Consider the following 15,995-nt stretch of genomic DNA (forward strand, 5'->3'; position numbering starts at 1 on the left):
GAACAAAACCAAATTTGCATTTTACCAACGCTTTTCTTTCTTTATTTCACCAAGACATAATTGGCTGTTCAAAACGCTACAGATGTGGAATAAAACTACCAATTCTCCTCCTTAAAATAAAAGGTTAAGCTTGTGATTATACGACTCCGGCATATCGTTTTGTGCAATTACTAATTAACTATGATCCCTGATCGGAGAATGCAGAAGTAGTGATTTTCTTTCTCCAGAGCTGCGCCAGCTTCGTTTTAAGTCAAGTTCTCCTACGGAGGGAGGAAAAAGCCCACAGGCACGCAAGCGTGTGTGCGTGGGGCGGCGGGCAGGGCGGGGGGCTGTCACCAAACGGGAGAAACGCTTCTTTGGACAAAACCATCCCGCAACGCGGATTTCGGCACGCCTTGCTGTGCCACCCTGGACGGGGGGCCCCGCACCGCCCCGCTCCCCGCGGCGGGGCGCGGACGGTAGCATCGGCGTTTTGGGGAGGCAGGAGAAACAAAGCCTCCTCCCGCCGCCGCCGCGTGCTCCCTCCCGCCGGGGCTGCCCCACGCCGCCGCCCCGGGCGCGGGGGCTGCCGGCGGGGCCGCCCCGCCCCCGCCCCGCGGAACGCAGGCCGGCAGCGGAGAGCGTGGGGGGCTCTGCCCGCGGCACCGCGGCGCGTCGCCCCGCTGCAGCGACACTCACCTCACCGCGCCGTGCCGCGCCGTGCCGCGCCGGTGTGCGGGCGCGCCGCGGCGGCCGCAGGTGCCGCGGAGGAGGAAGCGGGGGCGGGCGGCGCTGGCGAGCCAACCGGGGCCCGGCGCGGCGCCGTGAGTCACCAGCGGCCGCGCAGGGCGGCCGGGCGGCTGATATAAGAGCGCCGCGGGGACACCCTCCCTCCGTGTATGTCTCGTTCTCCCTCTTCTCTTTCTCGCTTCTCCGACCGCCGCGCTCGCCCGGCCGCCCGCCCTCTCCGCGCTCCCTCTCTCCGTCCCCGGCGATGCGGTCGGACCGGCAGCGCGGAGACCCGAGCGCCGCGGCAGGCAGCGGCCCCGGGCGCGGTGCGGGGCGGCGGGCGGCCCCGCGCTGCTGGGTGCTGTGCCTGCTGCTCGCCTTCAGCTGCCTGCGCGCCGACGGTGAGTGCGGGGCCCGGGGGGCTGGGACGCGCACCGCCGGGGCTGCTCTCGCCGCCGCCCCCCGTAATAATGTCTTCTCCCACCACCCTTCCCCCCCTTCTTTTTTCTTTTTCGCTCTTGTCTCTCGGGCTGCCTGCCCGCTGCGCCCGGGAGAGCGGGGCTCCGAGGAGGGGCCGTCGGGGGAGCCCGGCCTTCCGGGGGTCCCGGGGGCGCTGCCGCCGGGGTCTGCCCCGCCGTCTCTTTTGTCGGGGGAGGCGCCGCCTTCGCCGCCGGGCCCCAGGCGGTGCGCAGGACCAGCGGCCTGAGCCCCTGCCCGGCCGGCTCTCCCCACCCCGGCGAGTCCTCCCCGGGAACGAGCCGGGTGCCACGGGAGGGTTTGATTTCCTGCGCGATGCCTGGTGCCGAGGAGATGGTCGGCGTGCCAGGGGCTTACCGGGGGGGGGGGGGGGGGAGGGGTGTGTGTGTGTGTGAGAGGATGGGCTCTTGGTCGTGGAGGAAAGAAGAGGATCCCTTGGAAAGCCTGCGGTGTTAAAGGTGCTGTCAAACTACTGTGCAACTTTGGCTTTGTGGCATCCAGCAGCATTGGCATGGCTCTAGTTCATGGTGGTAACCGCCATGAGGGATCTCCACCTGGTGGCAAGGCTGAGTCCTGCCGACGCCGGATCCCTTCTTGCGGGCTGGGCTCTCCGCAGTAGCGCTGCTCGTGGCGAGCTCCAGCGTTGCTTCGCAGCGTAGAAGCCGTTACCCCTGTGTCTGGGGGACCTGCACATTGAACCAACTGGATGGTCAATTAAAAATACTTTCCTCTTGAGTGGAGGTAACAATCAACTGACTGACTTCAGGAACCGAGGCCCAGGCTACTCTTGGGAGTACTAGGTGGGAGGTGGGCAATTGATGTCTGCATTGTTGTATGGCTCTTAGTCTCCTGACTAGTGCCCTAAAGTAGGCTTAAGTGTCAGACCTTGGCTGTGTTGGTTAAGTATGCTTAAAGGTAGCTGGATCTTAGAGTCCTAACTGTGTGCAGTAGTTCAGACGCTGGGTCTGCCAGGTGGGCCCCAACCAGGGGATTGTTGCATCAGCCCTCATACAAGGAGGAAGAGGGGAGATGTCTGCCTAGTCACTCCTCAATTCCCAGTCATGTGGATAGCTCCCATATCTCGCCTACAATAGACATGATTAAACAGCTGTAGTATGAAGGGCCAAGCTGGCTGGCACTGAAACTGCTAGTGCACTGTAGTCAGAAATCATAACAGGAGATGTACAGTGGAGGGCAACTCTAGTCCACCAAGTTAGCCTGATTCTTCCCTCGATCTGAGTTAGTGGCTTCACTAGCTCTCTTCCGCTAGTAGTTGCAGCTGTCAGGGTCTGGGGGGAGTCTAAACAGTTCCTGGATGAGCTCTCACTAAGGTTTCCCAATCACTGTTGCAAGCTTTTCTGTCTTGGTGTCAGATGACAGCACACAAGTGTCACATGTTTGAGGCTGCCCGGAGAAGTAATCTGACAATTTGCTTAAGGGGCTGAGACAAACAGTGACAGCAGAAGTATGGAGAAAGCTAGTTTGACTTGGATAGTCATTGTAACTGTGCGCCTTCACCCTGCAGACATTGCTGCTTATGAGACAACTTCTAGTAAGTAGTTATCTGGGGAACAGTAAAATAGGTAGTAGCAATCACAGGCTGTGAAGTTACTGGTTCTCTACCTCTTTTGCCTAAGACTTGTCCCAAGGAGAAAGGGTGTGAAGATGCTTCTGGTGTATGAGTAGCACATGAAGAGCAGCTTTTGAATTAGTGGCTAGTTGATGCTGATCTAAAAATCTAAGTGTCTAGTGACTGAAGCTGCGACTGAGCTATGACACTGTTGCTTCAAATAGCGGTGGATTAGACCGGTAGTGTCATGACTAAATGGTTACCTGACATTGTAGAACTGTGCTTGGTGTAAGGCAGGGGACAGCGGTTAGTTACTGGCTGGAAATAACCTTCGTCTTCACTGGAGCTCATGCCAAGTGGCCTTTAGAGTTTGACAGACATCTTCGGGAGTAGCAACAGATGATGAATTTTACCTTTGTGCACCTGTGTGGGTGTTAGGTGCTGTCAGTTCTTATTTGTGGAGTAGCAAAAGTAGTTGCTCTGACATTTCACTTGGTATCAGCTGCAGAAGAGATGATACCTTCTTGGAATGGCTTGTTGTAAGGGTTGTGATTGTAAAATTATAGCTGTTACTCCAAGCTCAGTTACTGTTTCATTTAGCCTTGTGTGTAGCTTCCCTGTAGCATTTGGTCACAGTGATATTACATGTGTATGTTGCAATGTACTTAGCCAATCTTAGCAAGTCTTTTCTGGTTATTATAGCTTGAAATAGAGTAACTAAGGACTGTGGAGTTATTTTGGGATCTCCTGAGCGGCAGGCTTAGTTTAATATCTCTAGTATGCTATTTTGGGAAGGGTTGACTGTTCTCCCTCTGAAAGCCTGGATGGGAATATCTCAACTAGCAGAAGTCAGCTGTTGCATATTGTAGGTGGTAGTACAGTAGTAACTGGAATAACGAGTGACCAGGGCTTGCAAGCAGAAGGTTACTTCTGTTAGAGGTTACTGGACAACAAGGTGATGTCAGGCTTAGAGCAAGCTGATAGCTGTGGCTTCTGCACCTTCTCTGACTGGAGTGTGCTGTCTAGCACAAGCCAACCTGCTTGTTTGACAGCTCTTGACCAAATAGTAGTAGCTTTACAAAACCATGCTATTGGAAAGTGCATGCTGGTGTAACTCCCATCTGAAAAGGAAAGGAGGGATGGAAATACAGAGCACAAGAGCTGATGTTCAGTTTTTTGGTGCTCTGAACATAGTTCCCATGAAACAAGTTGTTATGGCTTTACTCTGACAAGTGTTTTACTTAACCAGTAAGACTTCTAGAACATTAGCAGAGCTCAATAAGCTGCTGTTTCAAATCCTTCTAGCACGAATGAGACACTCAGCAGGTAAAATTGCCAATGTTGTTCTTGCTTATACTCCTTCCAGGATCTGACATTGCTTAGTGCCTGATGACTGGTCAATATAATGTGAAATAGCTGAATAGCTTCCTTGCACTTGGAAACTGTCTTGCATTTTCCATGTCATACACAGAAGATATAAAATAACAAGCAATGTTCTGTGAAAATTTGATGCTCTTTGTGAGCCCTGGAATGCCAAGACAAAGCACCTCCACTAAATGATGCAATAAACCAAGGAGGAGCAGGAGTCTTGCATCATGCCATAGACATTTGCAGCCAATACTAATGCATAAGCTTACACAGCTGCCTGCATGCATTACATGGAACAGCTCTGGCTCAGCTGCTGAAGAAGCAGACTGCTGCTTTCAGTGACAGTTATAACATGGCTTCAAGACAAAGTAGGTTCCCTTGAGAGACAGGGTACTACAGTTTTAGAGCTAAAGATACTCAGGAAGATGTGCTCTAACTCTAAGCACCATGCAGAAAGCAGTATCTTATGCAAGCATACTAACAAATCAAGCTGTTATCAGTTGGGAGACAACAGACTTGATTCCAGAAGGAAGTGATAAATTATCTTCCTCTATTAGCATCACACTTGATCTAGCTTTAATAAGCAAGACTCAGATAAGTAATCACACTTCTTTTTGTGTATGCTAAGGAATATCTCTGGGTGCCCTTATTTGAGGAGTGTCTTAAATCATGAAAACTTGATCAACTACAGACATCTCAGGGAGTTCTGCTGTAATGTGTTAGCAGCAGAGTAATGAAATGCTAATCCAGTTTGACATTGGTCAAATTTAAACCCAGTTTGCTTAAAGGGTGAAGAGTTTTGAGAATGCAATGCTAGGTGCTAGACAGCAGAAGTTGTGTGCATGCGTCCTTCTGCCCTGCAAACTTGACCCTGTTTGGAAAGGAAAACTCAGTAAGAACAACACTGAGGCTGGTTTACTGTTGTCTGATGTGCAGACTGTCATAGTGCTTAAACTCTGCACTTGTACTGTGAAGGAAAGATTCTAGCTCTACTTTCATGATTGAATAAACTGACTACCAAGATTTTGAGCTCACATCTGGTTTCATGCTGATAGTATGCAGCTTATTAAGCTGGATAACTTCTAGATCAGCAGCGGGGGGGAAGCAAGAAACTATTGCTAAACAGTGTTGGGCCTTAGGTTCCTTTTTTCATTGAAGGTGCAAGAGCAAAATGTGAGGAATCCCAGTTCCCATGTAGTAATGGACGCTGTATTCCTTTACTCTGGAAATGTGATGGTGATGAAGACTGTTCAGATGGCAGTGATGAGAGTGCTTGTGGTAAGTAATCAAAATAAGTAATATATCTGTAGTAGTACTTGCTAGTTGGCAGTGAGGGCTTAATAGTGGACAGCTGCAGAGACCCTTATCCCATCCAGCACTTCTGACAGAATACAGAGTAAAGGACAAATTCCCTAGAACAACTGGGGGACTATCTTGATGCCTTGTATCCATCTGAGACAGTAGAATTTTGCTGAGTGCTATGGAAGTCTCCTGGAATTGGTGACTGAGAGAATAGCTTGTGACCAAAACTCTTTATTTGTGAGGGTGGTGACTGTCAAGAACAGAATGTAAGTCTGTTCTCAGTTCTTCCTTGAAGACACAGTAGAAACTGTTTGCTATTAGCACTTAACTATTCCATGGTTAAATGCCCTGTTTTATGTGTGAAAGTGATTCTGCCAAGTCTCCTCTGAACACTTAAGTCTAGCTCTGGCTGCCAACACTTGCTTTAAGCAGACACAGAGGCCGAGATGGATGACTAGATATACTTAGAGATGAATGAGGCAAAATGGACTCCATATCCAACACTGGTGTGGTTGAACTGTCAGTCTGCTAAAGCAGACCTAAACTGTTACCTTAGGGTTATGTAGTACCATGCTTCTGTAATAACAAATCACACACCTTGATAATAAACACAGAGTTCAAAATCTGAATATTAATATCAGTAGACCTTACTTTAACTCAAGTGTGTTCAAAGTAGCAGCTATCTAGCAGCATAGTCTCCCTTACCAGTAACAGTTCTTCAGTGCCTGCTTACAAGAAGATAAATGATTCTCTGTGCACAGTGTAACTCTCTAGGAAGTGTTAAGCAGTGTTGTCATTAGACTGGGAAGGATGACACGAGACACCCAAGAACTAAGGATATTGTGTCACTTTCCTAGGGCAAGGCAGCTTATCTCTAGCTGCAACAAACAGGGTAAGCTCTGGTCTCTAAACAAGTGGCTGTCCTTCTCCCCTGCAGTGAAGAAGACGTGTGCTGAATCTGATTTTGTGTGCATCAGTGGTCAGTGTGTGCCTAACAGATGGCAGTGTGATGGGGATCCGGACTGCGAGGATGGGTCTGACGAGAGTGCTGAACTGTGCCGTAAGTGAGCCTGGCTTATTGATGCAGACAAGCCTGAGGGGAGTAGCGTTTTGACTTCTTGCCTGCTTGCAGCCCAGCTCTTCTCCTAAAGGAAGGATGAACTTGTTGTCTCGGAGAGCATCTTCTTAAGTGCTAGCTTGGCTTTGGCCACATCGGGGTCTTGACTTTTTACTACTTAAAAAGATGCAGAACTGAGTGGGGACTTTGCACTTGTATCTAGTCAGAAGCAGCAAGCACAGCACAGCAGGCCTGACCATTATTGTGGCTTGTTCACCAAGTGATCACTGTCCTCCAAGACAACTACTTTGCAAGATAACCAGAGCTAGTATAGAAACTGAGTGACTGACTACATGTTGGGGGGTGGAAATTAGAAATAGAGAGGCTTGACTGTGAGGTCTTGCATTTAGCAACCCCAGTCTTAAGTGTGGTAACTAATCAAGGAATATGAAGCTTCATTTCTCTGTATCAATAGGATCCACACTGAGGAATACTTCAGCCCCAACTCCTACTGCACTTTGGCATTACTCCTGCCTACTACTACGTGTTATAGCTCAAGCTTCTACAGTGTAACTGGTGTGCAATCACAAAACTACCACTACAAAGATACTCTTAAAATACTAATCTATTAGGAGCTGGAAGCATCTTTTTTTACTGAACACTACAGACTAGTGTAACCTCGTCCATGATGAAGCCATCAACTTAGATGGATGCTGGCATCTAATTAACTGCAACTTTGTCCAGAGCTGAAGCCTTTCAGTCTCAACTTTCAGGACAACTGCTAGAACCCAAGATCAGTAGCTCTTAAATTTCAGAACTCCTAAATTGAACTTAAACTTTTTTCAATAGATATGAGAACATGCCGGGTAAATGAAATCAGCTGTGGTCCTCAGTCAACCCAGTGTATCCCAGTGTCCTGGAAATGTGATGGTGAAAAAGACTGTGACAGTGGAGAAGATGAAGAGAATTGTGGTAAGGGAAGAAACAGTGGCTGCATAACTCTATTTGAAATTGACTTGTCTGGAAAGGAGCTAGCTGGGCAGTATACCTGGGAAGATAAATTTCCCATAGTATCTATATCTCCTTAAACCTACATTCATCTTGTATTGCAGCCTGCTTAACAAAGTGGACTTGTTCCTACACTCCTCTATCCTGCTAAGTTAAGAACTACAGCAATATAAGCTATTCAACATCTGTCTTTGGTCTCTGGCTAACTTTGGCAATAGCCATAGGCTTAGTCACGTGTCAGGCAAACCATCAGAACTTGTTCTCTGCAGAGTTTCTCAACAGGTAACTCTAGTTGCTGCTTACATTAACAAATAATCTCCTAAAAATGTAGTAGTGACTTGTAGCCAGGGGCACAGCTGATCTGCTTTATAGTCATACCCTGGAGTATTCTGTGTGCTTGTCTGAAAGTGCAGGCTAGGGAAGCTGTTTCAGGTGTTCAGGGGGACAACTTCAGACTGGTACGCAAGTGAAGATGCTGCTGCCAGCATTAGAGTGCAGCATTCCTGTCTTGTCCTAATGAACTTGTGTACATATGAGTTGTCTGAGGTGACCTGAGACAAATTTGCTGTAACCAAAGCCACAGGGCTGGCTTCCATCAGAGCTACCTTCCTGGATGGGCTAATGAGACATAGATCTTCAGAATTCTGCTATGTGTCTGTGGAGTTGCTGTCATACTCAGCAAGCAAATGCCTTAATCTGACAAGTAAATCTACAGACAGCATTTCTAATGAAGCTGATAAAACTATCAGCCTAGGCATACTGAGCTGCTAGCTACACTGCTATTAAACCAGCATAATTTGTACTGGTGTAAGTTGTGTGGGTGTACTTAATACCACAGGATCGACTGGTGCAAGATCTTGATCTGTTATCCCCAGTGGTCCAGGCAAATGGGCTGCTGCTGTCCTGGGGACCAGCACAAAACACTTCAATTTCAAACTACAGTGCATGCTGACCATCTGGCTGCCTTAAACTTAGTCTGTACTCTAGATTTAGCAATTCTCTTACCTTCTGTCCCTGGTTCACAGAGTTTGAGCCTGTTTTCCAAAAGGCTTGCACTCTGAAGCAGAACAGCCTAGCTGCTTCAGAATGAGATTGTTTTCACTCAGTAGCTCAAAACTGTTGCCTCTCACTTAACTCAATGTGTCCTGTAGGTGGTCAGTTAGGCTCTCCTAGAGCCTTATATAGGAGATGCTGATCTTATGTCAGCTAACAGCTGATGAAGAATGTGCAAAGCAGAACACCTTCATACAAAAGTCTGCCTTCTTGTGATAATCTGCTAATCTCTCTTACTCCTGTTACTCCAGGCAATGTGACTTGTAGTCCAGCAGAGTACACATGCAGCAGTGGGCAGTGTATTTCCAGGAGCTTTTTCTGCAACGGTCAAGATGACTGCAGTGATGGCAGTGATGAACTGGAGTGTGCACCTCCTACCTGTGGAGTTCATGAGTTCCAGTGCAAGACCTCCACTTGCATCCCCATCAGCTGGGTGTGTGATGATGATGCTGACTGCTCTGACTACTCAGATGAATCTCTAGAGCAATGTGGCCGACAGCCTGCACCTCCTGTGAAGTGCTCTACCAGTGAGGTGCAATGCAGCTCAGGTGAATGTATCCACAAAAAGTGGCGCTGTGATGGAGATCCTGACTGCAAGGATGGAAGTGATGAAGTCAACTGCCGTAAGTTAACTTGCTCTGTCTTTAGGAGGTGCTGGTTGGCTCCTGTTTTATTTTCTTTCCTTCAGCAGACCTCAGGAGTTTAAGTCTGTAATGGCTGTGTCCTCAGCTTCTCGGACCTGCAGACCAGACCAGTTCAGATGTGAAGATGGGAACTGCATCCATGGGAGTAGGCAGTGCAATGGTGTGAGAGACTGTCTGGATGGCTCTGATGAAGCAAGTTGTAACAGTGGTAAGTGGAACTAAGCAAGAATCACGTCTTTGAAGAATATGTGTTCAAGCTGGTAATTGCCCTCACAATCTTCATTATCTCAGTTATTCAGTGCTCTGGACCTGGCAAATTCAAGTGCAGAAGTGGAGAATGCATAGACATCAATAAAGTGTGCAACCAGCAGAGAGACTGCAAGGACTGGAGTGATGAGCCCCTCAAGGAATGTAGTAAGTGAACAAACTCATTACACAATGCTGACCACTAGACATACTTGGCTACAGCCTCTGAGCTGTCAGATGTCAGTCTGGAATGCCCACCTGTACTTCCTTGGTGGCAAACAACCAACCAAGAGCAACCTAGTCAATAAGCTAGTTTTATCCTAGCCAAACTGGCTATTGGGATGACTTCTTCATGGCCAGAAGACAGTTGAGGGAATTTCTCTGCTGCTGCCAACTTGTAGCACAAGTAACATGCTGATAGAGGAGCAAATAAGAATTTGAGAAGGGTCTCTTGCATGTGACTTAAGTGCCGGAGTGGTTTATCAAATGTAGCAGGCATCATTAGAGAATGGATGGCTATCTGGTGAAGCACTCCATGACTAAGATGTTTAAGACTAAATCTATGTACTGTCTCATAAGTGGATGATTCTTCTCTTCTAGACATAAATGAATGTCTGGTGAACAATGGTGGATGCTCTCATATCTGCAGAGATCTCGTTATTGGCTATGAATGTGACTGTCCAGCTGGGTTTGAGCTTATAGACAGGAGAACCTGTGGAGGCAAGTATCAAGTAGGTTAACATGGATACTACTGATGGTATTAGAGAACAAATTACATTGTTGTCTTTACAGATATCGATGAATGCCAGAACCCTGGTATCTGTAGTCAAATCTGTATCAACCTGAAAGGGGGCTACAAATGTGAATGTAGCCGTGGCTATCAGATGGATCTTGCCACTGGGGTGTGCAAGGCAGTGGGTGAGTATTGGCATAAGACTTCTATATTCCCATTTTAAAATGAGGTAGCAAGTGTTGTACTGTTTATGCTGTTGTAGTTTTGGCACGAGTTGCTGTGCTGCTATCAATATAACTTGTACAGACCTGAACACTCCTAACACTTTGAATGGTGCCATTTAAACAGTGATTAAAGCTGCCTGATGTAAACTGCTTGTGTCTGCTACCTGGGAAAAGGATGAGGTATGGTACAGCCAAGACCTTTGTCAGCAAGTGTGGAATGGCATATACCAAATATGATGCCTCTTAAAATTTGACATAAGAATAGTATGTGACTATGTGTCTAGATGTACAGATAACACATTCTTTTCACAGGGAAAGAGCCATGTCTAATTTTCACCAACCGCCGGGATATTAGGAAGATCGGCCTTGAGAGGAAAGAATACATTCAGCTAGTAGAGCAGCTAAGAAACACTGTAGCTCTAGATGCTGATATTGCTGAGCAAAAGCTTTACTGGGCTGACTTCGGCCAAAAAGCAATCTTCAGGTAAATGGACTTAGCTTATGAACCCTAGTGTGCTCCCCTAAACCATCTCGTGTTTTACCCAAGATACTTCTTTAGGCTCTGATGATGAGAACTAGATTCCTGATGTCCTAAGGACAAAGTACAGCAGATGCAAGTCCCCACAATTAGCAGTGTGTATGCCTGTTCCACTTCCTAGTAACTGCTGCTACAATTGTACAAAAGGTGCTCTGGAAAGTTACAAGTGCATTTTCTATATTGTCTGCCTGAGATCTGTGTGCAGTATTTGTTGAGGCATGCCCAGTGATAGTATCTGTGGAGGAACGGGTTGAAAGGAAGTAATTCTTGTCTTCCAGTGCCTCTATTGATACCCGTGATAAAGTTGGGACACATGTCAGAATTCTGGACAACATACACAGCCCTGCAGGAATTGCTGTTGACTGGGTTTATAAGAACATCTACTGGTCTGACTCAACTGCGAAGACCATTTCAGTGGCTAGCCTGGATGGCACAAAAAGAAAGGTTTTGTTTCGTTCTGAGCTGAGAGAGCCAGCTTCTATTGCTGTAGATCCTCTCTCTGGGTGAGTATTTGTCCTGGCTCTCTTAAAAGTGTGGACCTAACAGCTACTTCATGTCCTGATAACTGACTTAGGTAGCCTTTGTTAGTTATTGGTCATAATAGTGATACTACACAGTACTGTAGTACATCATACAACATAAATTCTGCTTCACAGCTTTATGTACTGGTCAGACTGGGGTGAGCCAGCAAAAATTGAAAAAGCAGGAATGAATGGATTTGACAGACAGCAGCTTGTGACAACAGAAATCCAATGGCCTAATGGAATTGCTCTAGGTATGTTGAACTTGTCTTTGTGCCAGAGCTGTTCTGGAGCTCGAGCAGTTTGTTTGCTGCAAAAGCCAAGCTCATCCTTCAGAGAACTATTTTCAACTTCTAAGAATGGGAAGTTCCTGCATGTGTGGAGATGCTGCAGGATGCACAGATAACACTTCTCAGATACTGAAATGGTAACTTCTCTTGCACTGCTCTATATTATAGTTGAGGCACAGGATGCTTAGGCAACAATGCAGCACCCTTCTGCATCCCAGTGAAGTAAGAAACCAGGGCAACACTGCAACTATTCTTGAACCTGTGGGTGTTCTAGCTCTTGCAGGAGGCTTTGAAGGTTTTTCTCCATGTAGATAGTAAATATGTCTGGGTATTTTTCCCTCTTAGATCTTGTAAAAAGCCGCCTGTACTGGCTTGATTCTAAACTACATATGCTGTCAAGTGTGGACTTGAATGGCCAGGACCGCAGAATTGTGTTGAAGTCTCATATGTTCCTTCCTCATCCTCTTGCTCTAACAATATTTGAGGTAAGAATGACTTCCTGTAGTAACTGCCAAAGATCATCTTCTTGCTAGTATGTGGCTAGCAATTATGATGCTGATAGCAACACAGAGGTAATGGGATGTAATGACTCTGTCTTCTAGGACCGTGTGTACTGGATTGACGGAGAGAATGAGGCAGTCTATGGTGCCAACAAATTTACTGGAGCTGAATTGGTTACCCTAGTGAACAACCTCAATGATGCACAGGACATCATTGTGTATCATGAACTTGTTCAGCCTTCAGGTAACTCTAATAAAGTTTATAGTTATGTCAGTGTATACTTGTAAGAAGCCTGCCCTGCTTGGGTGGTGACAAATGGTATCCCGCCCCTCTATAGCTGTCTGCTTCACTTCTACTTAGAGTTTCTAACATAGGCACCTGCACTGGGGTTGAGAGAAGATCTAGTTGCAATTGCTCTTTCTTAGGCTGAGCAGGTACAAATCAATAACCTGCAGAAACAAGTAACTCTACTCGAGTAATTATGCTATACACCTGGAGTATGAAGGCTCATTCCTGTCAGTTGTTGTACCAACAGGCAGAAACTGGTGTGAAGAGAACATGGCAAATGGAGGCTGTAGCTACCTGTGCCTGCCTGCTCCTCAGATAAATGAACACTCTCCAAAGTACACGTGTGCATGTCCTGTTGGATACTTCTTGCAGGAGGATGGTCTGAGATGTGCAGGTATGGTAACATGACTGAATCTTTTCCAGGATGGATGGGAAAGGAGAAGGGGTACTGAACCCATTGGAGGCAAATATGGCAGTAGAATCCGACAGCTTTGCATGAGTTAATCTGATGTAATTCATCTTGGAGGGGGTGGTCTTCTAGCATGCATAAAGATAGCCCTCAAAGTCTGCTAGCTTTGAACAGTACTTTGAACAGTACAGTGTTCAAAGTCCATGCTTGGCTTTTGCATCATCATCACTTGCAACAAGACCTTGTACCTCCATGGCTTTTGCAGACAGCGAGCACATGCATGAAACATAGTGAGACCCTTTCTCACAAAACAAGAGGTATAAACTAACATGGCTCTACAGTGTATAAATAGGCAGTGTTGAAAAGCTGACAAGCTAATCTTGCTGGTCAAGGAGGTTTGTTTGGACTTCTTTTGTGGTCCAAACAAACGTGCTGAGCATTGACTATATGGCAGACTTGTTTGTCCAGTGGAGTGGAACTAGAAACTCCAAGGTGCCACTTACTATATTGCATGTTGATTCACTTGGAGCACTGAATGCAGTTACGCTGTCCTCAATTGGCAGCTCTAAAGGGTTGATATAGGTGTCAACGACTGTGCCTAACCAGTAAATTTGTGGAACTGAAGTCTCACTTGGGAAACCTAAAGTCAGGGATGAGGTGGCTTACTGTTGTTGTGACTCTCAATACCTGTAATCCATGACAGATTAACTGTCTAGCCTTGTTCTTGGAATTACTTTTTATCAGAAATCCTTAGCTGAGGGTGTGCTAGTGAAACAGCTAATGTTGGTGTTTCCAATAAAGCTTACAAGCTGCATGATCATTCTGCCATCTGCTAAACATTCACTACCATGGCTCTTGTAACTAAGCCATTGCAGAACTTTAGGATTAACTGGGTTCTTGATCTATAATTAGTTTCAGGTACTGGAACAACTGTGGCTTACACTGAGGCTAAAGATACCAGCACAACAGAAAAATCTCCAACTGTTGGACTTGTTCCTGGAGGTACTGGTCCAACTAACTCAGACTGCTGAACATTAGAGAAATTAAATGCAAACTCACCCACTAACCTACCTGAAGTTTTTTCCTCTGCATGCAAGTAGAGAACACAGGCCAGGTCAAGTGTGTTGTACAAGTACAACAGCTGGAGCATGTGATAAACAGAGTTAGTTCAGTTATGACAGTGTGGAACCTACAGGTTCCATGAAATCCCAGGAGTTCTCAGAGAAGGCAAGCAATAAAAAACTTTCTACTAATATAGAATAAAGCCTGTTAGGCTGTTCTTGTAGCGTGTTACAGAGAAGCTAATATATGACAGCACCTTCTGGGCTTGGGACGTGCTTGCATCTGACCAAGTCTGCCAGCCTGTCAGTAAGCAAGCTCACTACTTCAAATTCTCATGCAGGATTCAACATCAGTGGTACAACATCTGAAGTAGCTACAGCTGGAGGAACATCAGCAGCTTGGACTATTCTTCCTGCCTGTGAGTAAAGTATTCACTAGCCTTTGTAACCCCTTGTACTGGGACAAGCCACTCTTAGTCACAAGCTTGACTTGACCCTACTCCATCCTTGCAATCTCTTTCTTTCCCTTAAGTATTGCTGGTGATGGCAGCAGTGGTGGGCTGCTTAATGTGGCATAACTGGCAGCAAAGGAACATGAAAAGCATGAATTTTGATAATCCTGTCTACCTGAAAACTACAGAAGAAGAACTCACAATTGATATTGGAAGACACAGCGGTTCAGTAGGACACACCTACCCTGCGGTAAGTAAACCTCCTGACATGTCTAAGGCTCTAGATTAATCCTCAGAGTAGACATAGAGATGGCCAAATGATACCTGACTTGAGTTTAGGAGAGCTCTCTACTCTTGAAAGCTTCTGACTCTAGCAAAACCACTGGGCTGAATCAGCTGACAACTTGTTCCTTTTATCAATGTTAAAGTTGTAGTAGGCAACTACCATCCTATACCTGGGATGGAGTAATCAGTGCTGAATGTGGTCACTAGCCTGCAGAATTAGCCCCTATTTCAGATTGCTGTGTAGTGATGATATGCATTGTTTTTCATCTTTTTATTAGTACAATTGTAGCTAACTTGTACTTATTTTGTACAGATATCTGTTGTAAGCACAGATGATGATACGGTGTGAGCGCTGGAGCAGCAATCACTTCCGGTTTACTTGTGTTTTACACTCTTTGGGGATAGTAACCAGGTTTGTGGCTGAAAGAGTTCCTCCATTCTTGGAAGAAAGAAGTTACTTTCTGTATGTATGGAACACTTATGTAAATAGCTATTTTATACAGCTTAACAACAAACTCTGTAAATACCTGTCCACAACAATTCAGCTTTTAGTGGTTACTGTTTTATCAGTAACCCTTGGATTGGTCAGTCAGTAACACCACTGACCGAATATAAAGCACTTTCCATAGAAAGCCATGTTCCAGCCACAACTTGTAACACCTGTACATATGTGTATAGGCCACTTGTAAATATTATTCTTGGAAAATCACTATCAAGCACTTTGAAATACTTCAAATGTAAATTACTGTACACTGTCTTTTTCAATGATTGGGGCAATGGCAATAGGAAAAAACGGGTTACTGTGATTGCCAAAAATTTGTAAACATAAGTAATTTTATATGTATGATTGAAACAATCTTGTCTGTTACCTCTTACAGGTATACAGGTATGAATGCTCTTTAAGAAACGACTGTAAATCTTAAATGCAGAGAAAGGGGAAAAAATAATAAAAAAATAAAGCATTTAAGGCGTTGTTCTCCATTATTATGTTAGCACTAAAGTAAAATAGAGTATCTTCTAAGTTGCAAGCTTTAGTGGGCTACACTACTACTACCAGCCAGAACATGAAGTATTTCTTAGGTTATTTCAGCAGTACCTCAGACTGCTAAGACAGTACTGACCTGCTATGTGACTGTCGTTCGTACTTGAGACTAATACTCTACAGGGTACTGGGCTGAATGAGTCTCCTTTTGTAGGAGTCCAGGTGGAATCTGGTTAGGATTGACAGTGGCTAAAAATACTCAACTACTTTTGCAAGCT

At 45.9% G+C, this 15,995-nt stretch overlaps 1 protein-coding gene across 3 annotated transcripts; it reads left to right on the forward strand.

Moving 5' to 3' along the window:
* The first annotated feature begins 659 nt into the window (after window positions 1–659).
* VLDLR (very low density lipoprotein receptor) lies at window positions 660–15,702 on the forward strand. 3 transcript variants are annotated; one of them, XM_074812889.1, is made up of 19 exons: window positions 661–1,109; window positions 5,282–5,401; window positions 6,363–6,485; window positions 7,332–7,454; window positions 8,795–9,166; window positions 9,273–9,395; window positions 9,479–9,601; window positions 10,034–10,153; window positions 10,226–10,351; window positions 10,703–10,874; window positions 11,207–11,431; window positions 11,585–11,703; window positions 12,085–12,224; window positions 12,342–12,483; window positions 12,776–12,922; window positions 13,850–13,939; window positions 14,340–14,417; window positions 14,531–14,700; window positions 15,049–15,702. In XM_074812889.1, exons 1-19 carry the CDS (start codon window positions 974–976, stop codon window positions 15,082–15,084), a joined length of 2,685 nt encoding a protein of 894 aa, XP_074668990.1. In that variant the 5' UTR covers window positions 661–973; the 3' UTR covers window positions 15,085–15,702. The 3 variants fall into 3 exon arrangements, with proteins under 3 accessions (XP_074668992.1, XP_074668990.1, XP_074668991.1); XM_074812890.1 differs by lacking the exon at window positions 661–1,109 and adding an exon at window positions 2,651–2,737; XM_074812891.1 differs by lacking the exon at window positions 13,850–13,939 and having other exon boundaries at window positions 660–1,109.
* Window positions 15,703–15,995: the final 293 nt, after the last annotated feature.

This window comes from Strix aluco, chromosome Z (assembly GCF_031877795.1).
Source record: "Strix aluco isolate bStrAlu1 chromosome Z, bStrAlu1.hap1, whole genome shotgun sequence".
NCBI lineage: Eukaryota > Metazoa > Chordata > Aves > Strigiformes > Strigidae > Strix > Strix aluco.

Coding starts and splice junctions, on each gene's coding strand:
- VLDLR (XM_074812889.1), top strand. CDS start 974: ATGCGGTCGGACCGGCAGCGCGGAGACCCGAGCGCCGCGGCAGGCAGC. Junction 1,110..5,281: donor CAGCTGCCTGCGCGCCGACG/GTGAGTGCGGGG, acceptor TTTTCATTGAAG/GTGCAAGAGCAAAATGTGAG. Junction 9,167..9,272: donor AAGTGATGAAGTCAACTGCC/GTAAGTTAACTT, acceptor CTGTGTCCTCAG/CTTCTCGGACCTGCAGACCA.